This window comes from Oncorhynchus mykiss, chromosome 5 (genome assembly GCF_013265735.2).
Source record: "Oncorhynchus mykiss isolate Arlee chromosome 5, USDA_OmykA_1.1, whole genome shotgun sequence".
NCBI classification, from domain to species: Eukaryota; Metazoa; Chordata; class Actinopteri; order Salmoniformes; family Salmonidae; genus Oncorhynchus; species Oncorhynchus mykiss.
In genome coordinates, this window is record NC_048569.1 from 58,620,357 (window position 1) to 58,646,231 (window position 25,875).

General features: G+C 41.7%; 1 protein-coding gene across 2 annotated transcripts; it reads left to right on the top strand.

The window, feature by feature from the left end:
- Positions 1-161: 161 nt before the first annotated feature.
- On the top strand, positions 162-25,754 carry LOC110524153 (mediator of RNA polymerase II transcription subunit 26). Of its 2 annotated transcripts, none has more exons than XM_021603538.2 (3): positions 162-488; positions 23,036-23,113; positions 23,211-25,754. In XM_021603538.2, exons 1-3 carry the CDS (start codon positions 417-419, stop codon positions 24,858-24,860), a joined length of 1,800 nt encoding a protein of 599 aa, XP_021459213.2. In that variant the 5' UTR covers positions 162-416; the 3' UTR covers positions 24,861-25,754. The 2 variants fall into 2 exon arrangements, with proteins under 2 accessions (XP_021459213.2, XP_021459214.2); XM_021603539.2 differs by having other exon boundaries at positions 23,039-23,113.
- The last annotated feature ends 121 nt before the right edge of the window (positions 25,755-25,875 follow it).

Sequence of the window (25,875 nt, forward strand, 5' to 3'; positions counted from 1 at the left end):
ATACAGTGTTTGGTTACACATCCATATTGTAATAGGATAACCCAGTAATTTAACTACAGGTTCACACAAAGAATATCAGATACATTCACAGTCGACGACGTTTCTGTGTTACATTTCCCACGATGCACCAGGAGAGCGTTTTTCAATAGCTCTGTTGTTTTGAGCTGCAGAGAAGCGGATGTTGAGAAAGGCCACAGCGTTGGCTGTTGCCAAAGAGGCAGTCGGACACGAGTATTCGGGAAGATCCTCTATCTGGAGATACATGAATACACCTTCAAGGTCAAATAAAGCTCCATAAAATATGGGTCTTTATTTACTAGCACATCTCCCGAAAGGCCTGTGAGTGTCTGCAAGTCACCCACTCGTGTCTAAGGAGGATTCCTCCCCCGTCAACTGATCCGCACCACTGCCATGCAATGACAGCGGCCACGGCAACTCCGCAGCAGATGAGAGACCGGCTGATGCAGGCCATCGATGGCCAAAACAATGTGAGTTAGTAATGTTTCCGCGTACTTGAAGGGTCTCTCTCTGTCCACACTATTGCAATGATCCCCTACTGTGAAATCTTATGACAAACATCGACAGCGAACATTAGCTAGCTAACTAACTTGTCTTAGCTAACGTCGTTATCGAAACCAGTGCAGTGGTAACTAACGACGCGGCAGGTAGCTAATCTAATCTAGTGTTATCTAGCTGGAAGCCTGCTAGTAAACTAACTAAATCTATGAGCTTGTTCGTTAAAGTCAATACTAGGAACTTAGCTAGTTAACAGTAGTTAATTAACTCTGTAGTAGTTAGCTAGCTAACGTACATAAACACACGAGTCTCGCCTGAGCCCAAGCATTTCAACATCTTTGGTCAACCTATCTTAGTTCTAGTGATCATGAGTTAGTTCTAGTGATCATGAGTTAGTTCTAGTGATCATGAGTTAGTTCTAGTGATCATGAGTTAGTTCTAGTGATCATGAGTTAGTTCTAGTGATCATGAGTTAGTTCTAGTGATCATGAGTTAGTTCTAGTGATCATGAGTTAGTTCTAGTGATCATGAGTTAGTTCTAGTGATCATAAGTTCGTTGGCTAGCTACCTGCCTGTCATTTAGCTAACTACTATACCTAATTTAGATAGCTAAAGTTGACATTTTAAACTTCACCTTAGCAAATTAGCTAGTTCTACTTTTTTTAATGTATTTTTTTTATTAGCTAGTTATACTGTTGCGTAGCGACTGTTGTAACTAACTAAACCAGTTAGACTTTTAGAGTTAAACTTTGCCGTTACTTTAGTAAGGGAATACCCCCCTGATTTGGACAAAAACAAATGGCGGTATATTGGCATTGGACAAACCATATACACGATGGTCAATACCACCCAATTTGGCGTTGATTCATGCAAAGTATATTGCAAATGCCATATGGCAATTGCCAATTGTAACACTTCAAAATTCCAATAGGGGGCGTGTGCGTTCCACCGGGGCATTTCATATTGCAAATGGCACCCAAGTCAACATCCAAAAGCCAAATTTTGAAAAATGACATTTTTTAAAAAAAACTTAAAAACCCTTAAAAAAGTGCTTTCTGGACCTTTTTTCGAAATTCTTTCGAGTTTTTTGTCAATTACACATGGGTAAGTACTGTATGAGTATACTTTTGTCATCATATATATATATTTTTTAAGTACATGCGCATAAGGCATATGTTTTGTCCATTTGCAATATGATTTCATAGGAAGTCAAAAGTCAAAAGTCAAAAATGTCAAAATTTGGTAAAAAACTTCACACATCCTTAAAAAAGTGCTTTCTGGACCTTTTTTCAAAATTCTTTCGATTTTTGTGTCAATTACACATGTATAAGAACTTTATCAACATACTTTAGTCATACTTTATTATCATATATATATATATTTTTTTACTTGTGCATAAGGCATATGTTTTCTCCATTTGGAATATGATTTCATAGGAAGTCAAAAGTCAAAAGTCAAAAATGTCAAAATTTGGTAAAAAACTTCATACATCCTTAAAAAAGTGCTTTCTTGACCTTTTTTCAAAATTCTTTCGATTTTTGTGTCAATAACACATGTATAAGAACTTTATCAACATACTTTAGTCATGCTTTATTATCATATTTTTTTTACTTGTGCATAAGGCATATGTTTTCTCCATTTGCAATATGATGTCATAGGAAGTCAAAAGTCTAAGTCAAAAGTAAATATTTTCCTCCGTGCAACTGATGATCTAAAATGTGCAACAAAATTTTTTGGATTTTTTTTGTTTATGTTTCCTTACTTTTTCAAAGTCACTGTGCATTTGCAATATGTTTTAATGGGCAGATACCATCACGAATTTGTCATGCTCAAAATTCAAACTTTACTTTGCTCAAACTATACCTTGGTCAACTTGTATTACATATTTCTTTTTGTTTTACTTGTGCATAAGGCATATGTTTTCTCCATTTGCAATATGATGTCATAGGAAGTCAAAAGTCAAAGTCAAAAGTAAATATTTTCCTCCGTGCACCTGGTGATCTGAAATGTGCACCTGGTGACCTGAAATGTGCACCTGGTGATCTAAAATATGCAACTGGTAACCCAAAAAAAAAATTTTGGGATGTTTTTTTGTTTATGTTTCCTTACTTTTTCAAAGTCACTGTACATTTGCAATATGTTTTAATGGGCAGGTACCATCACGAATTTGTCATGCTCAAAATTCAAACTTTACTTTGCTCAAACTATACCTTGGTCAACTTGTATTACATATTTATTTTTGTTTTACTTGTGCATAAGGCATATGTTTTCTCCATTTGCAATATGATGTCATAGGAAGTCAAAAGTCAAAGTCAAAAGTAAATATTTTCCTCCGTGCACCTGGTGATCTGAAATGTGCACCTGGTGACCTGAAATGTGCACCTGGTGATCTAAAATATGCAACTGGTAACCCAAAAAAAAAATTTTGGGATGTTTTTTTGTTTATGTTTCCTTACTTTTTCAAAGTCACTGTGCATTTGCAATATGTTTTAATGGGCAGGTACCATCACGAATTTGTCATGCTCAAAATTCAAGCTTGTGATCTAAAATATGCAGCTGGTTACCCAACATTTTTTGGGATGTTTTTTTGTTTATGTTTCCTTACTTTTTCAAAGTCACTGTGCATTTGCAATATGTTTTAATGGGCAGGTACCATCACGAATTTGTTTATCGAATTTGTTTATGTTTCCTTACTTTTTCAAAGTCACTGTGCATTTGCAATATGTTTCAATGGGCAGGTACCATCACGAATTTGTCATGCTCAAAATTTTTTAGATGTATTTTTTTTTGTTTCTTACTTTTTCAAAGTCACTGTGCATTTGGAATATGTTTTAATGGGCAGGTACCATCACGAATTTGTTTATCGAATTTGTTTATGTTTCCTTACTTTTTCAAAGTCACTGTGCATTTGCAATATGTTTCAATGGGCAGGTACCATCACGAATTTGTCATGCTCAAAATTTTTTAGATGTATTTTTTTTGTTTCCTTACTTTTTCAAAGTCACTGTGCATTTGGAATATGTTTTAATGGGCAGGTACCATCACGAATTTGTTTATCGAATTTGTTTATGTTTCCTTACTTTTTCAAAGTCACTGTGCATTTGCAATATGTTTCAATGGGCAGGTACCATCACGAATTTGTCATGCTCAAAATTTTTTAGATGTATTTTTTTTTGTTTCTTACTTTTTCAAAGTCACTGTGCATTTGGAATATGTTTTAATGGGCAGGTACCATCACGAATTTGTTTATCGAATTTGTTTATGTTTCCTTACTTTTTCAAAGTCACTGTGCATTTGCAATATGTTTCAATGGGCAGGTACCATCACGAATTTGTCATGCTCAAAATTTTTTAGATGTATTTTTTTTTGTTTCTTACTTTTTCAAAGTCACTGTGCATTTGGAATATGTTTTAATGGGCAGGTACCATCACGAATTTGTTTATCGAATTTGTTTATGTTTCCTTACTTTTTCAAAGTCACTGTGCATTTGCAATATGTTTCAATGGGCAGGTACCATCACGAATTTGTCATGCTCAAAATTTTTTAGATGTATTTTTTTTTGTTTCCTTACTTTTTCAAAGTCACTGTGCATTTGGAATATGTTTTAATGGGCAGGTACCATCACGAATTTGTTTATCGAATTTGTTTATGTTTCCTTACTTTTTCAAAGTCACTGTGCATTTGCAATATGTTTCAATGGGCAGGTACCATCACGAATTTGTCATGCTCAAAAATTTTTAGATGTATTTTTTTTTGTTTCTTACTTTTTCAAAGTCACTGTGCATTTGGAATATGTTTTAATGGGCAGGTACCATCACGAATTTGTTTATCGAATTTGTTTATGTTTCCTTACTTTTTCAAAGTCACTGTGCATTTGCAATATGTTTCAATGGGCAGGTACCATCACGAATTTGTCATGCTCAAAAAATTTTAGATGTATTTTTTTTTGTTTCCTTACTTTTTTCAAAGTCACTGTGCATTTGGAATATGTTTTAATGGGCAGGTACCATCATGAATTTGTTTATCGAATTTGTTTATGTTTCCTTACTTTTTCAAAGTCACTGTGCATTTGCAATATGTTTCAATGGGCAGGTACCATCACGAATTTGTCATGCTCAAAAAATTTTAGATGTATTTTTTTTTGTTTCCTTACTTTTTCAAAGTCACTGTGCATTTGGAATATGTTTCAATGGGCAGGTACCATCACGAATTTGTCATGCTCAAAAAATTTTAGATGTATTTTTTTTTGTTTCTTACTTTTTCAAAGTCACTGTGCATTTGCAATATGTTTTAATGGGCAGGTACCATCACGAATTTGTCATGCTATAAAAATCCTGCAGGAATGTGAAATTGACTGGCCCGATGAACTCGGGATGGCTTTGCAGTGATTCTGGGTCATCTCAATCGCTCGTTTGGGTTGATTTCAGAATGTCGCTTTTGGTGATGTTTTTTCACTATAGGATCATATTGCAAATGTACAAGAGTCAAGTGGACAAGAGTCCATCAGTCAATTAGATATCATTCTGACCACCAAACTGATTCAAACTGACACCAAACCCACTTTTTCCAACTCGTTTAGTAGCCAACTATTACATACTTCAGAGCTGGCCCAAAATTCACAACGCCTTCGGTTCAAACCATAAAAAAACCATAAAACACGTAGTTACGTTTTAGCTGCGGGTCCATTTCTTATGTTATGTGTTGGCCTAGCTGAGGCGACCCCGAATCCCAAGTTTCGGCTCGATAGGTCATTTGGTGTCCGAGAAAAACCCTAATTGGTGCTGAAAATCCACTATTTTCCATGACTTGCTACGGGGTCCTTGAATGAGCTATCGGACAGAAACGTTGGGGTCTGTCTATATGGGCCGAGACGATCGCAATGCACCTAGTCTTGCGACTCTGGGACATTTCTAAATGTCGTCATTTTCGTGATGCAAAAATGAATTGAAGTTATTTCAAATGTACGAGGCTGTTTCTCGGTCCGAGAACCTTCTAGAGCCACGTAACTCACCACGCACCATCTACGGGAGGTCTAGAACAGGTTTCTAAAGTTTCGGAACTCTTGGTCTGACGGTTCTTTTTTAGCTCCAACAAAGCTAACTATTGGAGCCACTGTCTGTCTCTACGCACCCCAATACGTCCCTCCATCCAAGTTGTGTTTTAGTGCAATTTTTTTTTCCTTTGATTTTTTTTGGGAAAAATGACTGATTTACAGTTCATGGGGGTTGCCTAATCACACATATGAAGTTTTGGAAAGATCAGACTTTTTTAACCCTTCGAAACAGCCCCTGAGACACCAATTATGGCACTTCCGGTTGGCACAGGAAGTTATAAATCAACACATATCCTCATTGGGGTATGCTGTTACAGAATCCTGAGTTTTAAGTCCTTACGTTAAGAATTGACTGATCTACACAAGGTTGAATGCACTATGTCTATCAAACTGCATGCAGTGTATGGGTAAACACTTTTAGGGGCATTTTAACCACTTCCGGTTGGTCCAGGAAGCTTAGAATCAACACAGGTAGACCTCATAGTGGCCTGATGGACTGGTACCGAAGACAGGTTCATACGGCATTCATAACCCACATAGGCCTCGGGTTGAAATTAGGGGTGCAGGCAATGTATTCCTATGGGGAGAGATGACACTGTAATCTGTGAGAACAAAAAACACTGTTTTACTGTGAAGGGTTAATGCCACACGGTCAAGGTTAGGCTTGTTGAGATCGGGAGGACCTTAGGAACATTCAAGTGGTGGAATTTTTCTTCTCACCCTAACGGTTCTCTCACTGTCACTCAAAAGCAAATGACATTGTGGTGCAGGCTTCATTTTGGGCCTTCTATTCTAATGGTTGCTGCGCCTAGACCGAGCGAGCTACGGTCAAGCGGGATAGCTCGTTGAACTCAGAACAGTCTGGAGACTATGGTGATGCCATTTTTTGTGTTGATTTCAGAATGCCATTTTGGTGATGGTCCCTCTCCGTTTAAACATATTGCAAATGTACAAAAGTCAACTAGCAAGTCAGTGTCCATCAGTCAATTAGATGTCATTATGACACCAAATGGATATCAATTGACACCAAACCCACTTTTTCCTACTCATTTAGTAGCCAACTATCACATATGTCAGAGCAGGCCCATAATTCACAGCGCCTCTAGTTGAAAACATAATAAAAAGGTAAAACACATAGTTACGTTCTAGCTGCGGGTCCAGTTCGGACATTATGTGAAGTCCTATGTGAGGCGACCCCGAATCCCGAGTTTCGGCTCGATAGGTCATTTGGTGTCCGAGAAAAACCCTAATTGGTGCTGAAAATCCACTTATTTCCATGCCTTGCTACGGGGTCCTTGAACGAGCTATCGGACAGAAACTTTGGGGTCCGTCTCTATGGGCCGAGCCGGTTTCAACGCACCTAGCCTTGCGTCTCTGAGACTTTTCTAAACGTCGTCATTTTCGTGATGCAAAAATGAATTGAAGTTATTGCGAATGTACGAGGCTGTTTCTCGGTCCGAGAACCATCTAGAGCCACGTAACTCGTCACGCACCATGGCCCGGAGGTCTAGAACAGGTTTCTAAAGTTTCGGAACTCTAGGTCCGACCGTTCTTTTTTAGCTCCAACAAAGCTAACTATTGGGGCCACTGTCTGTCTCTACGCACCCCAATACGTCCCTCCATCCAAGTTGTGTTTTAGTGCAAATTTTTTTTCCTTTGATTTTTTTGGGGAAAAATGACTGATTTACAGTTCATGGGGGTTGCCTAATCACATATATGAAGTTTTGGACAGATCTGACTTTTTTAACCCTTCGAAACAGCCCCTGAGACACCAATTATGGCACTTCCGGTTGGCACAGGAAGCTATAAATCACCACATGTCTTGATTGACATGGCCACTTACAGAATCCTGAGTTTTAAGTCCTTACGTTAAGAATTGACTGATCTACACAGGGTTGAATGCACCATGTCTATCAAACTGCAGGCAGTGTATGGGTAAACACTTTTAGGGTGATTTGAACCACTTCCGGTTGGTCCAGGAAGCTTAGAATCAACACAGGTAGACCTCATAGTGGCCTGATGGACTGGTACCGAAGACAGGTTCATACGGCATTCATAACCCACATAGGCCTCAGGTTGAATTTTGTGGTGCAGGCAATGTATTCCTATGGGGAGAGATGACACTGTAATCTGTGAGATCAAAAAACACTGTTTTACTGTGAAGGGTTAATGCCACACGGTCAAGGTTAGGCTTGTTCAGATCGGGAGGACCTTAGGAACATTCCTATGGTGGAATTTTTCTTCTCACCCTAACGGTTCTCTCACTGTCACTCAAAAGCAAATGACATTGTGGGGCAGGCTTCATTTTGGGCCTAATATTCTAATGGTTGCTGCGCCTAGACCGAGCGAGCTACGGTCAAGCGGGATAGCTCGTTGAACTCAGCACAGTCTGGAGACTATGGTGATGCCATTTTTTGTGTTGATTTCAGAATGCCATTTTGGTGATGGTCCCTCTCTGTTTAAACATATTGCAAATGTACAAAAGTCAACTAGCAAGTCAGTGTCCATCAGTCAATTAGATGTCATTATGACACCAAACCCACTGTTTCCTACTCATTTAGATGCCAACTATCATATATGTCAGAGCAGTCCCATAATTCACAGCGCCTCTAGTTGAAAACATAATAAAAAGGTAAAACACATAGTTACGTTCTAGCTGCGGGTCCAGTTCGGACATTATGCGAAGTCCTATGTGAGGCGACCCCGAATCCCGAGTTTCGGCTCGATAGGTCATTTGGTGTCCGAGAAAAACCCTAATTGGTGCTGAAAATCCACTTATTTCCATGCCTTGCTACGGGGTCCTTGAACGAGCTATCGGACAGAAACTTTGGGGTCCGTCTCTATGGGCCGAGCCGGTTTCAACGCACCTAGCCTTGCGTCTCTGAGACTTTTCTAAACGTCGTCATTTTCGTGATGCAAAAATGAATTGAAGTTATTGCGAATGTACGAGGCTGTTTCTCGGTCCGAGAACCATCTAGAGCCACGTAACTCGTCACGCACCATGGCCCGGAGGTCTAGAACAGGTTTCTAAAGTTTCGGAACTCTAGGTCCGACCGTTCTTTTTTAGCTCGAACAAAGCTAACTATTGCGGCCACTGTCTGTCTCTACGCACCCCAATACGTCCCTCCATCCAAGTTGTGTTTTAGTGCAATTTTTTTTTCCTTTGATTTTTTTTGGGAAAAATGACTGATTTACAGTTCATGGGGGTTGCCTAATCACATATATGAAGTTTTGGACAGATCTGAATTTTTTAACCCTTCGAAACAGCCCCTGAGACACCAATTATGGCACTTCCGGTTGGCACAGGAAGCTATATGTCACCACATATCCTCATTGGGGTATGCTGTTACAGAATCCTGAGTTTTAAGTCCTTACGTTAAGAATTGACTGATCTACACAGGGTTGAATGCACTATGTCTATCAAACTGCATGCAGTGTATGGGTAAACACTTTTAGGGGCATTTGAACCACTTCCGGTTGGTCCAGGAAGCTTAGAATCGACACAGGTAGACCTCATAGTGGCCTGATGGACTGGTACCGAAGACAGGTTCATACGGCATTCATAACCCACATAGGCCTCAGGTTGAAATTAGGGGTGCAGGCAATGTATTCCTATGGGGAGAGATGACACTGTAATCTGTGAGATCAAAAAACCCTGTTTTACTGTGAAGGGTTAATGCCACACGGTCAAGGTTAGGCTTGTTGAGATCGGGAGGACCTTAGGAACATTCATGTGGTGGAATTTTTCTTCTCACCCTAACGGTTCTCTCACTGTCACTCAAAAGCAAATGACATTGTGGGGCAGGCTTCATTTTGGGCCTACTATTCTAATGGTCGGTTATTGTGTTATTTCAGAAAATCATAGAAAATCACAGAAATGTCGCAGAGCTCCGCAGCACACTTTAAAAAGATTCGTATGAACACCCTGCAACTGGATCTGTAACCGTTGAAAAAAAAAAACCGCCTATTTGTGACCATCACCAATTTGTCATTGTTCCGTTTCTCTTAAATGACGATAGATAAATGGCTGGTTCTTTTTTTATTGACACCGGAGGCTCCTTGGCTTTGACCCGAAGTGGAAAAATAATTTCTCTACTTCCATTTTAAGCCTTTAATCCCAGAAAAATGGCCGTAGCTCAAAAACCGTCGAGGCCTAGACGCCATCCCGTTCGGGGCCAACTGCCCCTTGAGCCAAACCTACGCTCGCCAAGTTTCGTCTTCGAAATATTTTCAGTTTTTGAGATAAGGCCCCGTCGCGATTCGTGATGTTTTGCCAAATTGCCATATGATTCCGTATGCCATCTGGTGGGAGTGTCCGGGACGGCGGAAAAACGGTCCGAAACTTGTTTTTTTTTTTAAACGGGAACCGAAAGTCCGACAAAGTTCATTCGACGACTTCCCGGTAGGTCCGGCCCTACCGCACGTCCCGACGCCGACCGCGAATTTTACAAACGATTTCGGACGTCGGGTAAGGGACCGTACATTTGCAATATGGACTTTCTCACTGATCATACACGAAATGCCGAAATGTTCCCTTAAGGTATGCTAGGCCCAAGCATTGTAGCTAGCTAGCAGGTTAACTGAAAGGATGATCTTACTACTCTAAACCCAACACCAAGGTCAGCAGTGTTTTGGAAATGAGTAGCCAGCAGATCCGAGCCGCTTGCCTGTATCTGCACTACTTGGGTCGGACAGGCTTCCGCGAGATACGGCTCAGAAGACATACCTTAATCCAGGGATAAGAAATGCGTTGGACTCTGAATTGTGCCATTATCCCAATTGTACCACTGGGAAGATTGAACGCCTGCTAGTTTTGGTTTTGAGTTATCAGAAAACACGATGGATGAAAAGGACAGTTAGGTAGCAGAAGCCACCATTTTGGATTCTGTTAGTGTTCAAAAACTGGAGAGTTGAGACTAAATCACGGACGTTGGACAGAGTGGATTTCAGTTGTAACAAAAGACAGTTTTAATGAGTCAGAGATATCTTGTCCCGCAGTTTTACGTGCACGGACCTAGTTCACATAACTCGGCAAGGAGCCAGGTGAAAAAGAGGCCTATACAATGGTTACATACATTTTTATACATAGAATAAAGTAGGTGGAGTCTTGTCGTTTCGGTCTTCTTGACTGGTCGGAGGGTTGGAGGCGGGCCTTGCTCTAGCCAGAGCGGGCCCCATTGGTGCACAGCAAAAGTTCTTTGCTCTTGGGACCGGCCAGTTAGAGGGAGATGAGATGTGTGTTTATATAAGGAAGAGGGGGTCAGTCTTCTGGCTGGGTGTATGTGTTCTTACGACGGAATGTCTTTGTTTATATGAGCTATGTGTATGAATATTTATATAACAAATCCCCCTCTTCACGTCTATTAGACGTGAAAACTATAGCAGAAAGGTGGCGGTTGCAATCGTGGGTATACATAAGGTGGTGCTCCTAACCTTGTCTGATTTGCATGGTGGGTCTGTAGGTGTAGTGCTACGTTTGGGACGGGAGTGATTGGAGGGAGTGATATCAGGAAAGGAGTTAGGGACATGTGTAGGGGTTGGTGTATGTGATATGGCAGGGTGAAATAGTTGTTCAATTAACCATGTGAAAGTCCTAGGGTTACTCCAAATATCAGTATGAATATCACAAATAAGGGACCAGATATCCCCAGCCTCACCCAGAGAGGGAGAAATTTCCCTCTAACTGGGCGAGGTTCCCTTCTCAGGGGAGGCGGAGTTTGATGCCGCATCACCTGAGGAAGGAGTGTCTTCATTTGGAATCGAATTTAGGCCGCTCAAATCAGCTCTGACTTCAGTCAGTGTTCTAGAAGGAATTGGGGCTGGGGTGCAATGTGTAAGGCGGTGTCAAGGTGTGCCTGATTTACCTTTGACCTGGACCGAGTGTGAAGTAACCTCCTTCACTTCGTACGGTCCAGTCCACCTGGGTTCCAGCCACTTTCTCTTGTGGACTGTAACCCTCACCCCGTCACCAACCTTTACCTTCAGTAGTGTCGTGTCCCCCGGCAGCTCCCCCTCCTGGACCTTGTGAACCTGGGTAGAGAGTGCTGCAGAGAGAACCGTCAGTTTTTTCACATAATTAGACATTACAATTTGTTGTACATCAAGGGCGGGCATATGACCTCCCTCCCTTGGTGGACCATGCATGACTCTACCAGTCATTATCCCAAAGCTATCTTAGCTTTTGGTTTGACGTTCCACCAGATTTTGGGATTGGGGCCTGTACACAGATCCAAATCTGTGGGTTATGCCAAATCTTTCTTCCACCTGTCTCAGGTGTTTGTTAAATGTGAGCCATTTGTCAAATTTGATTTGTCTTGGGATGCCATACCTGGGTATTAGTTTGGTTTGTAGCCACTTAAAGACTGACCTAGCATCCTCCCCTTTTGTTATTATTGCCTCTACCCATTTGGAGAACCTATCTACTATGACTAGGAGATAGAGTTTGCCTTTAGATAAATTTTCGGGGCCCATGTCGGTGTAGTCTATACTAATATCCTGAAAACATGCATTAGGTGTTACGTATGAGCCCATTGGTGTTTGATATGGTTTCTTTGGGTTGTGTCTGTCACAACCATTGCATTCGTCACAAAATAAATCATCGTCATAAAATAAGTCAGTCATATTTTTTATGTGAGGGTGCCACCAGATGTGCGAGGCCTTTTTGGAGGGTCTTTAGTTTGCCTTCGTGTGTGGGGCCATGTGTTTCTCATAAAAGTTCTGGGTCCATCAGTGTGGCCTGCTTCATGGGCATGGGCTGAGTCTGTATAGATATTCAGTCTTTCCTTTTCCTCTGATGAGGACCTGCGTCAATCCGATGATTTCAGCTAATTTGGCCGATGCTGGTTGAGGGATGATGGCTGATTGAAGGGTGACATCACGAGGTGAGCTGTTTTTTTTCAATAGCTTTTGCTACTGCAGCAACGTATCTGGAGCATGTTGACTGTCCTACCTCAATGTGGTCAAGTTTGAAGAGTAGTACATCAAGACCCTTCTCTCCCCCTCTTGTTTCTGGAATAGGACGGATGAGGTGAATCCTTCCCTTCCAGAAACATCCAAATGGAACTTGTTCTTGTAGTCAGGTGCAGTCAGAGCTGCTGCCGCTGATAGATCCGTTTTCAGGAGTGCTATGGCTGTTGATGCTTCAGCCGTCCAGGCCAGGGGTGCATGGAGGTTCCTTGATCGTAGGATGACCGGTGCTGCCACCCCCTCTGGGCCACACCCAATGGTACAACACCTGATAGGTGGGGTCAGGTGCATCATGTCTTCGTCCCAGTCTGCAGTGAAGAGGCAGTCATCAGTTTCTGTTGCATTGAGTGTGCAATGGATCTCAGCTTGGGGAGTCTTATATGGGTGCAGAGTGTAGATTTGAGCTTTCAGTTGGTTGAACTTAAACTGGATGTGAGGGGTGGCAGGCCCTGTGGGTAGGCATTTTAGCCAGTACACTTCTTGGGCTTCAGACAGTGTGGTCATCGGCAGGAGTGGCATCCTCATCATTCTTACTGGGTGATCAGGTGTTGAAGTGGGAGGGTTGGTTGTAATCTTGCTGCTCCTGCTGCATGTGTCTAGGAGAGGGTCCTCTTCCTCTTCCTGGTGCCCCTCCACGTCCTCTTCCTCTTTCTCTCCATTGCTGTTGCTGCGGGGAGAGTGGTTTCGTGCAATATCTGGCATAGTGACCGGGAATTCCTCAGTTATACCACTGGTAGTTTCCCCCTCTGTATGGTCCAGTGTAGGGGCCTCGTTGAGCCCGTTGCCTGCAGGATATACCGCTGTGGGGGAGGGTAATGGGGTGGTGGGGCTGTCTGCTGTTGGATCATCTGAGAGACAGTCTGTGCCACGATCTGAGTGTTATCTGGCTGCTCCCCTTGGTCTTGAGTTTCTACTGCAATCATTTGTTTGGGCGTGATGGCTGCAGACATGTTATCTAAGTCGTCTGATAATGTGTATAATGCGTTATTTAGGTATATTCAATCCTTACTATGTGGTGTTTATTTCTATCGTTGTATGCTTAGCCTGTCCCTGGTCGAGACAAAGGGGGTTATCAATATGTGACGCCCGCCACGTGTGTATTTCACCGGTATTTTATTTGAATTTGTTCAGCGATTCGTTTAGGTATTTTCTATAAATGATTCTGCGATTTCCCTTTGGAACAATATATCAGTGAATATATGCGGTTCTATAACAATTTTCAGAGTAATTCTAGCTCTTTAGGAAATATCGATAGAATTTCTAGACAACTAAGAGTTGTTCAGTGAATTATTTAAATACTTTCTGTAAACAATTCAGTAAATTCCTTTATGAACTTATATCAGTAAATTCGAGCGATTCTATAGCAATTGTCAGAATAATTCTATATATTTAGGAAATATGGATAGAATAGAAAAACCCCAAAATCAGTGTGTAGCTTTTAGCGTCTGTAAAACAAAGTCTGTATTAAGCTCGGCGGCTTATTTAAATACTTTCTAGAAACAATTCAGTAAGTTCCTTTATGAACTTATATCAGTAAATTCCAGCGATTCTATAGCAATTGTCAGAATAATTTTAAACTTTAGGCAATATCAACAGGAATGAAAAAAAACGAAAATCAGTATTTCGGCCCGGCTGCTGTCAATCAAAATTGCACGGCCATTCGATACTAAGGTGGCTTTGTCTACCAGCACGTGTGCATAATAGCCCAGTTACGTATCCCAACCTACTCCGCGACAAACGTTTCTTTCAATTTAATTTCCCCCATCTCCAAATCATGGAATGTCAACTCTGGTTCATCTTATGTTTATTGTTTGATGTGCAATAGCCACATCATTCCCGATCTCTGTCTAGTGGAAGGCCAAACTTACATATCCTGTATCTACTCGACTACACCTCTTACAAAACCTATTAAATAATACACAGCTTTTTTAATAGGGCATTTTTCATGCAGATTCATTCAATCCAACCACACCTCCACAAGACCTATTCGATGTTATATGTATCAACAGGAGATTTTACTTGCAGATCCGGTTCATCTATCATTCAACTATAACCACACCTCCACAAGACCTTATTCGATAGTACAGAACGTATCAAAATAGGAAATTTTTACTTGCAGATTCGGTTCATCTATCATTAAACTATAACCACACCTCCACAAGACCTTACTTGCAGATTCGGTTCATCTATAACCACACCTCCACAAGACCTTACTTGCAGATTCGGTTCATCTATAACCACACCTCCACAAGACCTTACTTGCAGATTCGGTTCATCTATAACCACACCTCCACAAGACCTTACTTGCAGATTCGGTTCATCTATAATTCATTCATTCGTATGAAATTCTCATTGAATTTCCAACATCCATAATTGTGTCCATTACGTGTTAAAACACAGCCACTATTTAACGTCACCTCTATACACAACCCAATACATATATAATTAGGACAGTTTTCTATGCAGATTTCAGAACAAATAGGGTCCCTGGAGGAATTTAACACATTGGTCAATCACAATTCACACATTCCTATTAAAATAACTGAGTATAGGCCCATTAATAAGAATATGTATATATATATTTTTTTTTTTTACAAAACAAGATATCTTTAATCAATGTCTTAGGTTCTTATGTAAAAAATTTGGGCACCGATTCATACTCACGCCCAGTACTTTCTGATCAAAATTTGGTTTAGACTATAATACAATATGCAGATTTCGATATAACGGGCTCTGCTCACCTTTATATAGAGCGCTCCGATCAGATTTCCTGAGGCAAGATGAATGGCTGGGGAAGTCACTCTTCCGTCTGATTTTTTAGCCGTGATCAGTCTCGTCCTCTCACACTAACTTATAATAGATCGAATTCAAGAATAACCAAACTCTGCTACCAATTCTGTTAGTGTTCAAAAACTGGAGAGTTGAGACTAAATCACGGACGTTGGACAGAGTGGATTTCAGTTGTAACAAAAGACAGTTTTAATGAGTCAGAGATATCTTGTCCCGCAGTTTTACGTGCACGGACCTAGTTCACATAACTCGGCAAGGAGCCAGGTGAAAAAGAGGCCTATACAATGGTTACATACATTTTTATACATAGAATAAAGTAGGTGGAGTCTTGTCGTTTCGGTCTTCTTGACTGGTCGGAGGGTTGGAGGCGGGCCTTGCTCTAGCCAGAGCGGGCCCCATTGGTGCACAGCAAAAGTTCTTTGCTCTTGGGACCGGCCAGTTAGAGGGAGATGAGATGTGTGTTTATATAAGGAAGAGGGGGTCAGTCTTCTGGCTGGGTGTATGTGTTCTTACGACGGAATGTCTTTGTTTATATGAGCTATGTGTATGAATATTTATATAACAATTGGCAGTGTTAGCCAATCAGCTCTTTTGTTATTCAATGTGACGTGCCATTCCTAATGGCTACTGGTTGCTAACATGAAGCCATCTGTCACAAAGGCTCACAGACTATCGTGATATGTGATTAACAAACATTGAATTAAATGGCTGACGCAAACAAAAGTGTTGTTAAACTTTTGAAGTGACAACACAGTACAAGGAAGCTTGCTTTCCTCCAAGTCTGTTGGTCAAGGTGTACTCTTTGTAGCATACTTAGCCCTTGATCACGACTGTTCCATTACATTACACATCATTGGATGAATGTGTCTTCTGTACAGGGAGTTTTGTCAAGAGCCCCAACACTCGGTCTGAACATCAACATGCATCACTTGCGGTATGGTATTAGAAACATAAGGACATTATCTTTCATATCAGCAAAAAAGGTTCAATTGATACATAGCTTCTTTTTTTTTATAAATCAAATTTTATTTGTCACATGTGCCAAACACAACAGGTGTAGTGAACCTTAGTGAAATGCTTACTTTACAAGCCCTTAACCAACAATGCAGCTTTCAGAAAATACTTTTTTTTAAATATTTTTTTTTTTAAAGAGACAATAACAAATAAAAAGCAGCAGTAAATAACAATAGCGGGGTTATATACAGGGGGTACTGGTACAGAGTCAATGTGCGGGGGCACCGGTATTGAGCTAATTATGTACATGTATGTAGAGTTATTAAAGTGGCTATGCATAGATAATAACAGAGAAACAGCAGCGTAGGGGGGGGGGGGGCAGCAATGCAAATAGTCTGGGTAGCCATTTGATTAGCTGTTCAGGAGTCTTATGGGTTGAGGGTAGGAACTGTTTAGAAGCCTCTTGGACCTAGACATGGCGCTCCGGTACCGCTTGCCGTGCGGTAGCAGAGAGAACAGTCTATGACTAGGGTGGCTGAAGTCTTTGACAATTTTTAGGGCCTTTCTCTGACACCGCCTGGTATAGAGGTCCTGGATGGCAGGAAGCTTGGCCTGGGTGATTTACTGGGCCGTAAGCACTACCCTCTGTTAGAGGTCGACCGATTAATCGGAATGGCTGATTAATTAGGGCCGATTTCAAGTTTTCATAACAATATTTTTGGACCCCCGATTTGGCCGATTTAAAAAAAAAAATATATATATATATATATATATATATATATATATATATATATATATATATATATATATATATTTTAATTTTTTTAAATTACACCTTTATTTAATCTTTATTTAACTCGACAAGTCAGTTAAGAACACATTCTTATTTTCAATGATGGCCTAGGAACGGTGGGTAACTGCCTCGTTCATGGGGTAGAACGACACATTTTCACCTTGTCAGCTCGGGGGATCCAATCTTGCAACCTTACAGTTAACTAGTCCAACGCTATAACCACCTGCCTCTCGTTGCACTCCACAAGGAGACTGTTACGTGAATGCAGTATGCCAAGGTAAGTTGCTAGCTAGCATTAAACTTATCTTATACAAAACAATCAATCAATCAAAATCACTAGTTAACTACACATGGTTGATGATATTACTAGTTTATCTAGCGTGTCCTGCGTTGCATATGGGGCGGCAGGGTAGCCTAGTGGTTAGAGTGTTGGACTAGTAACCGAAAGGTTGCAAGTTCCTGACAAGGTACAAATCTGTCGTTCTGCCCCTCAACAGGCAGTTAACCCACTGTTCCTAGGCCGTCATTGAAAATAAGAATTTGTTCTTAACTGACTTGCCTAGTTAAATAAAGGTAAAAAAATATATAGAAAACTGATAGAGACATACCCCAAGCGACTTACAGCTGTAATCGCAGCAAAAGGTGGCGCTACAAAGTATTAACTTAAGGGGGCTGAATAATTTTGCACGCCCAATTTTTCAGTTTTTGATTTGTTAAAAAAGTTTGAAATATCCAATAAATGTCGTTCCACTTCATGATTGTGTCTAACTTGTTGTTGATTCTTCACAAAAAAAATACAGTTTTATATCTTTATGTTTGAAGCCTGAAATGTGGCAAAAGGTCGCAAAGTTCAAGGGGGCCGAATACTTTCGCAAGGCACTGTATCGTCGACAATATATATATATATATAAATAAAATCTGACTGAGCATACAAGTATCTGACTGAGCCGTGGTAGGCAGCAGCAGGCTCGTAAGCATTCATTCAAATAGCATTTTAGTGCGTTTTGCCAGCAGCTCTTCGTTGTGCATACAAGCATTGCGCTGTTTGACTTCAAGCCTATCAACTCCTGGATGCACGCTAATAGCGTTTCAAACGTCACTCGCTCTGAGACTTGGAGTGGTAGTTCTCCTTGCTCTGCATGGGTAACGCTGCTTCGAGGGTGGCTGTTGTTGTGTTCCTGGTTCGAGCCCAGGGAGGAGCGAGGAGAGGGACGGAAGCTATACTGTTACACTGGCAATACTAAAGTGCCTATAAGAACATCCAATAGTCAAAGGTTAATGAAATACAAATGGTATAGAGGAAAATAGTCCTATAATAACTACAACCTAAAACTTCTTACCTGGGAATATTGAAGATTCCTGTTAAAAGGAACTACCAGCTTTCATATGTTCTCACATTCTGAGCAAGGAACTTAAATGTTAGCTTTCTTACATGGCACATATTGCACTTTTACTTTCTTCTCCAACACTTTGTTTTTGCATTATTTAAACCAAATTTTTCATGAATTATTTGAGGCTAAATTGATTTTATTGATGTATTATATTAAGTTAAAATAAGTGTTCATTCAGTATTGTTGTAATTGTCATTATTAAAAATAAATGTAAAAAATTGGCCGATTAATCGGTATCGTCTTTTTTTGGTCCTCCAATAATCGGTATCGGCGTTGAAAAATCATAATCGGTCGACCTCTACCCTCTGTAATGTCTTGCTGGCGGAGGCCGAGCTGTGTGCCATACCAGGCAGTGATGCAACCCGTCAGGATGCTCTCGATGGTGCAGCTGTAAAACCTTTTTGAGGATTTGAGGGCCCTTGCCAAATCTTTTCAGTCTCCTTAGGGGGGAATAGGTTTTGTCGTGCCCTCTTCACGACTGTCTTGGTGTGCTTGGACCATGTTAGTTTGTTGGTGATTTGGCTGCCAAGGAATTTGAAGCTCTCAACCTGCTCCACTACAGCCCTGTTGATGAGAATGGGGTGGTGCTCGGTCCTCCTTTTCCTGTAGTCCACAATCTCCTTTGTCTTGAACATGTTGAGGGAGAGGTTGTTGTCCTTGCACCACACGGTCAGGTCTCTGACCTCCTCCCTATAGGCTGTCTCATCATTGTCGGTGATCAGGCCTACCACGGTTGTCATCAACAAACTTAATGATCGTGTTGGAGTCCTACCTGGCCGTGCAGTCATGAGTGAACAGGGAGTACAGCACCCTTGAGAGGCCCCCGTGTTGAGGATCAGCGTGGCGGATGTGTTGTTACCCACCCTTACCACCTGGGGTGGCCCGTCAGGAAGTCCGGGATTCAGTAGCAGAGGGAGGTGTTTAGTACCAGGGTCCTTAGCTTAGTGATGAGCAGGGTTGAACATTTTGGGGAATATTCAGAGGTGGAAACTTTTCGTGGGAATATATGGGAATTAATGGAAATATATGCAAATTAATTTTAATACCATTTAAATGTAGATGTTTTTTGCCTTGGATATATTTACCATATCATATGGAGACAAACATAAACCTTTTACCTTATAAGTAGACATGATTGCAAATGATTAAACCCGTCCAATAGAGAAAAAAAACCAAAAAAACAATAGTTACGAATGTCACTTTTAATTGAGTTGACTCTTCACATGGGATGATTTCACTGAACAACAAAAGGGACTATTGAATGATCCCCAATGATCCATTGCATCTCCCAAAAACGTTTTCAACATGCATCTATCTGCAAAACTATAGTCTGGAAACTAAAGCTTTGGTTGTCTTCCTCTCAGGCTTCCATGTCTTCTCCCGGGACCTCCTCAATGTCCACCTCTTGAACATCAAACTGAGGGCTCATCTTCACTGTCACTTTCCAACCTTTTTGCAGATGGCTCGTTGTCAGGCTCAAAAAGACCCCAATTTGCCTGGGTGGCCACCAATTTTTCAGCCTTTGTATTGGTCAGCCTGTTGCATGCTTTGGTGTGTGTGTGTGTGTTCCCAAACAAGGACCAGTTGCGTTCTGAGGCAGCTGTTGTTGGTGGGATTTGGAGGATGGAGGCAACAGAGGAGGAAAGAGGAAACAGCCTCAGAGCCACAAAGTCCCTTCCACCAGGTGGCTGATGCAATTTGGCAGTCATGCCAACATCTCATCTCCGTCCCAAAGCCCTTGCTTGAAAGTGTACTTAGCCAGACTGCCAAGAACCTTTCCCTCATCCAGGCTAAGGTGGCGAGACACAGTAATGATGACCTCTGCACCAGACAGGATGTTTTTTGCCAACATACTTGGGGTCCAACATGTATGCTGCGGTGTGTATGGCTTCAGGCAGAAGTCTTCACGCTTATTGATGTATTTCAGAACTGCAGTTTCCTCTGCTTGGAGCAACAGTGAAGTGGGCAGGGCAGTACGGATTTCTTCTCTTACATCTACAAGCAGAGTCTGAACATCAGACAGGTTGGCATTGTCTCCCCCAATCTGTGCAATGGCTACTGATATAGGTTTTAGGCTGCTTACCACTCTCTCCCAAAATACATCATCCAGGAGGATCCTCTTGATGGGCATGTCCATATCGGCAGACTGTGATATGGCCATTTCTTGGAGAGACTCCTTTCCCTCCAGGAGATTATCAAACATGATGACGACACCACCCCCAACGGGTGTTGCTGGGCAGCTTCAATGTGGTGCTCTTATTCTGCTCACTTTGCTTGGTTCAGGTAGATTGCTGCTTTAACTTGATGACCCTTCACATACCTAACCATTTCCTTGGCTCCCTTGTAGAGTGTATCCATTGTTTTCAGTGCCATGATGTCCTTGAGGAGCAGATTCAATGCATGACCAGCACAGCTAATGGGTGTGATGTGAGGTTAGGACTCCTCCCCTTTAGACCAAGCAGCTTTCATGTTCGCAGCATTCTGTCACCAGTGCAAATACCTTCTGTCGTCATTGATGACTGCCTTTAGCTCATCTGCAATGTAGAGACCGGTGTGTCTGTCCCTTGTCTGTGCTCTTGTAGAATACTGATTGAGGGGTGGAGATGATGTAGTTAATTATTCCCTGCCCACGAACATTCAACCACCCATCAGCGATGATTGCAATAGTCTGCTTTCTCTATGATTTGCTTGACCTTCACTTGAACTCTGTTGAACTCTGCATCCAGCAAATTAGTAGATAAAGCATGTCTGGTTGGAGGGGTGTATGCTGGGTGAAGAACATTCAGAAATCTATTCCAATACACATTGCCTGTGAGCATCAGAGGTGAACCAGTTGCATACCCAGCTAAAGCAGGACATTCATCAGCATTTCTCTGACTGTTCCTCCATTGAATCAAAAAAACTTCTGATTCCAGAAGGACCATGAGCTGTTGCTATGTACACAGCTTTTCCTTCTACATTAGCTGCAGTGAAATGTCTCCACACACCAGATAGTGCCCGTAGCATTTTCCTGTGTTGATTTAGAAAAAATAGTTTAAAAAACAAAACAATTCCATGTACAGATAAATAGTTAAGCAGTTAGATTAAACATCTCCTTTGTAAGAAATGTTTTCAAATGAAACGTGCATGGAAACAGGTGAATTAACACTCAGTTAGCAGGCTCAAGCAAGCTAAAACCCACAAGGTAGCAAAAACTAACTAGCAGAAATTGTTAACAAGTTAGGAATTATTTAAACACATTTTGCTGTAGGCTACTATTTACTAGTTAACAAAAAATAATGTATGTCATAATATATTCACCCCACCTATTATTGTAATCTAAACTTACCAGAAAACATGTAGTCCTAGGCTCAGACAGTGTAGTATTGTAGTCTCAATAGCATATTTTATTAGTATGCATGATCTTGAATCAGCTGTACCTGTGGTGGAAGAATGCACTGTGAATGCAGAGGGTTGCAATTCCATTGAATTGGGGATAGTTTAACCAAAATATGCCACAAGACCTAGAATTAACTTATGTGTATCCCACAAAAAAAGGTTCACTGTTATAAGCAAACGTTTTCTGATGAATTTAAGCAAAATTCCCAGCCTTAATTTCCCATGGAAAAGTTCTGGAAATTTACCGGAAAGTTTCCGACCCTTTGCAACCCTCGTGATGAGTTTTGAGGGCACTATGGTGTTGAACGCTGAGCTGTAGTCAACGAATAGCATTGTCACATAAGTATTCCTTTTGTCAAGGTGGGAAAGGGCCGTGTGGAGTGCAATAGAGATTGCATTGTCAGTAGATCTGTTGGTGTGGTATGCAAATTAGAGTGGGTCTAGGGTTTCTGGGATAATGGTGGTGATGTAAGCCATGACCAGCCTTTCAAAGCATTTCATGGCTACAGACGTGAGTGCTACGGATCGGTAGTCATTTAGGCAGGTTACCTTAGTCCCTGTGCCCAAGAACACTATGGTGGTCTGCTTGAAACATGTTGGTATTACAGGCTCAGACAGGGAGAGGTTGAAAATGTCAGTGAAGACACTTACCAGTTGGTTAGCGCATTACTCGGAGTACACACCCTGGGCCAGACGGATTACCAGGACATGTCATTAAAGCTAAACAAATTGTCAAGGAAAGGGGAACTACCAAGAAGCTATCCAGAGGCTCATTATATAAATAAATTGGCTAAAGGTGTGCGTCCCGCTGCCTGCAGACATGACTTGTTGGCGAACACCTTACTAATTTTCATTCCGGTGGTACCCATTGGTCAGTAAGTGGTATGAACCACTATACATCCATTGAACCGTTAGGCCTATTCATTTAAGCCACTGACTATGACTGTCAGTGTGGGTTTTTTAATCCAATTTGAATTTCTTGTTCAAAGTAAAAACAATTCATGCTCATAGAGCATTTATTTTCTCCGCAACACAGAAGTGGCATAATTGAAGTTCATATTCTACAACTTGGACTCTTATTGGATTTGATTGAATTGTTGTATACACTCATCTGTCATTATACATTGAGTTTCTCTTACCATTTCCTGTCTCTTACTTTCATAGTTTTAACATGATTTGTTGTTTACTTTCCAGCAGATCTGCAACATGGTAGCTGTAATGGATGTCATTTCCTATTTGGAGAAATATCCCATCACCAAAGAAGCACTTGAGGTAGGTAATGCTGGGGACAAATGTGCATGTCAGCTCTTGGAAATATGTTGCCAAGAGGGTGTTGTACTAAAAATAAACCTTCCTGTTCTTCTTCAAGGAAACCCGCCTTGGCAAGTTGATCAACGACGTAAGGAAAAAGACAAAGGATGAGGATCTTGTCAAGCGTGCAAAGAAGCTCCTGCGCACCTGGCAGAAGCTGATTGAGCCTGGGCAGAGTGAGGCACAGTCCAAGGGGCATAGAGGGCCACCAGGCGCTGCCAACGGTGCTAACAACCCCTGCCGGACGGCTGTCTCCCCTCCAGCTGCCATCCCGCCTTCGGATAAAATGGTTTCGGAGCTCAAGAGTAGAAATGACTTCAACAACTATTATTCTCCCAAAGCAGAAAAGTCAGGCAACCGAAAACGCAAAGGGGAGCAGAGGGATGGACAGCACCTACCAGCGAAAATCTCTAAAAAGACAGCCTATGAAAGAACACGAAACTCACGGCTGCCAATAAATGGAATTGGGGCCAGTCCCAAGGCTTTTATGGACGCACTTGATGCTTATTCACATCCAAAATCAGACAAGGATGGTGCTGATCATCTTGACAACGACAGACTCAACAAAATTCCCATCAACGCTGTCAAACCTCACCCTAGCTCACCGGGACTTGCCAAACCTCCTAGCACTTCCGCATTGCTCAAAACGGCCGTGTTGCAACAGCAAGCCAAAATGGACCTTGTTGCTTCAGGAAGGGGGCAACATCAGCCCAAAAGCCCCCACAGAAACTCGTATAGTCCCAGAAGTACGAAACAGGATGTGGTTGTTAAACTGTCTGCACCAAAAGCAACAACTCTACTGAGCCCTGCTCAGAGTCCCAGGGTTATGGACAGCTCTGGACTGGAGCCCTCTTCTTTGCCTTCTCCACAGCCTTTAACCTCATGTATCCAGGGTTCCCTCACTGTTGGGCCTCCGCCTGCAGAGTCCGCCTTTCATCAGGATGGACAGGCAGACGTGGACCAACGCCTTCAGCACAGTACCATGAGACCTGACTCTCTGCACAACTCAAAAGCCACGTCACGCAGCAAGGTGAAGGCGGAGGGCAATGGTGCTGCCACTAGCACAGTGAGAAAGAGGAACAAATACAGGTCCAGAGACTACACAGTGAACGTGGGTGGGCAGCCCACGGAAGAGAGCACAAAACCATGTAGATTAAAAGACCGTAGACTTACGTTTGACCCTGTAACAGGGCAGATAAAATCCTGGACCCACAAAGAGTCTTACCCAGAATGGGAGGCTACAGTGGTGCCGGTCACACCAGAACCTCGGACAGAACTGCTCAAGCGGAATCAATATGCACAGAATACCCCTGTTACTCCCAGTCCATTCCAACAGACCAACTGGAAAGAGCTGTCAAGGAATGAAATCATCCAGTCTTACCTTAACCGTCAAAGCAATGTGCTCACGTCATCTGGGGCTCAAACCTCGGGGGCACACTTGTTCATGAATGAGTACATGGAACATCATATCAAAGAGGCCAGAAAAACACACGTGCTGGTACCAAATATCCCTGACATGGACTTACCTGGGGTGAGCCGAGAGGTCATAAACGAGGACCTCGACAGAATACACAAAGAGCACTGGCCTGGGGTGAACGGGTGCCATGACACCAAGGACAACTGGTATGATTGGACAGAGTGCATATCCTTAGAACCACATGGGGATGAGAGCAAACTGAACATTCTGCCATATGTCTGCCTAGACTGAGAGTTTAATGAGCTGTGGTTTCTGAATTAAGAGGGATAAATAGCGCCTTCCTTTGCTCCCTTCTTGAGGGTTGTGTAAGTTTGGAGTGCAAAAAGGCACTTGTCGGTGGTGGAACCTGCTCACTCCTTTGCAGAGTTGGTGTAAGAGAGGCCTTGCTAATTGTGCTGTCTATAAAAAGCAATAGCTGATCAGTGTTCGATGGGAGACAGCTCAGCTGTAGCATCACTGAAGTTCTTTGAGTGGAAGGGTTCCATGCATTGTGTGCAAAATGCAAAGAGTTTAAGGTGCCCTGTAACTTTATTAAGGAACCTGTTTGGCAGGTACAAGCTGGCAAAGAGAATGAAATGTGTGGTTATCATGTATGCATTTATTTATCTGGACTTATTCTCATTATTTTGTTAGTTACATACATGTGCAAAACAACTTTCATTGAAGTCACTTATTCAATCAGTTCTGCTTGTCAGATATGGTAAACCTGTGCTTTGCACATTTTCTCACAAAAATGTATGGTTAACGCGGTAGCAACATTCCATACCATAATACAACTAGAACGGTTCTTGCCCGAACTCCAATTTATATTAATATACGCGAAAACAATTTGCAATTACAAACCAGATGCTAAAACATTGCAACTTTGTACTGTGAGAGGAAAAACAGAAAAAAAACAGAAAAATAAATTGTTTATATGCTGGAAATATACTTGTTACCATTCCTTTAGATATTGTTTGCCTTGTGGAAACCAATTTGTTTCCTAAAATGGAGCCTTAGTGAATGTATAGAAATGTGCCATTTGTGTTCATTGAATGCAGAAGAGAACATATTTGATACTTAGTCCTTTTTAAATGGACACATTGATACAGTATGTGTTAATAAATACAATGCATAAATTGTGAATGTCTTTCTCCCTTTCAGTGGAACAGTGTACCACAGGAGACTTATCTGTCCTGAGTTGTTTGCCTTAGTTGAGAGCCTCCACAGTGGCTTGACTTTTAACCTCAACATCCACATTTTAAGT

What these genes read in the sequence shown, in the direction of transcription:
- LOC110524153 (XM_021603538.2), top strand. Translation starts at nt 417, where the DNA reads ATGACAGCGGCCACGGCAACTCCGCAGCAGATGAGAGACCGGCTGATG. An exon ending in CCATCGATGGCCAAAACAAT is followed by an intron (nt 489 to 23,035) that starts GTGAGTTAGTAA and finishes TTTACTTTCCAG; the next exon opens with CAGATCTGCAACATGGTAGC. An exon ending in TCACCAAAGAAGCACTTGAG is followed by an intron (nt 23,114 to 23,210) that starts GTAGGTAATGCT and finishes TTCTTCTTCAAG; the next exon opens with GAAACCCGCCTTGGCAAGTT.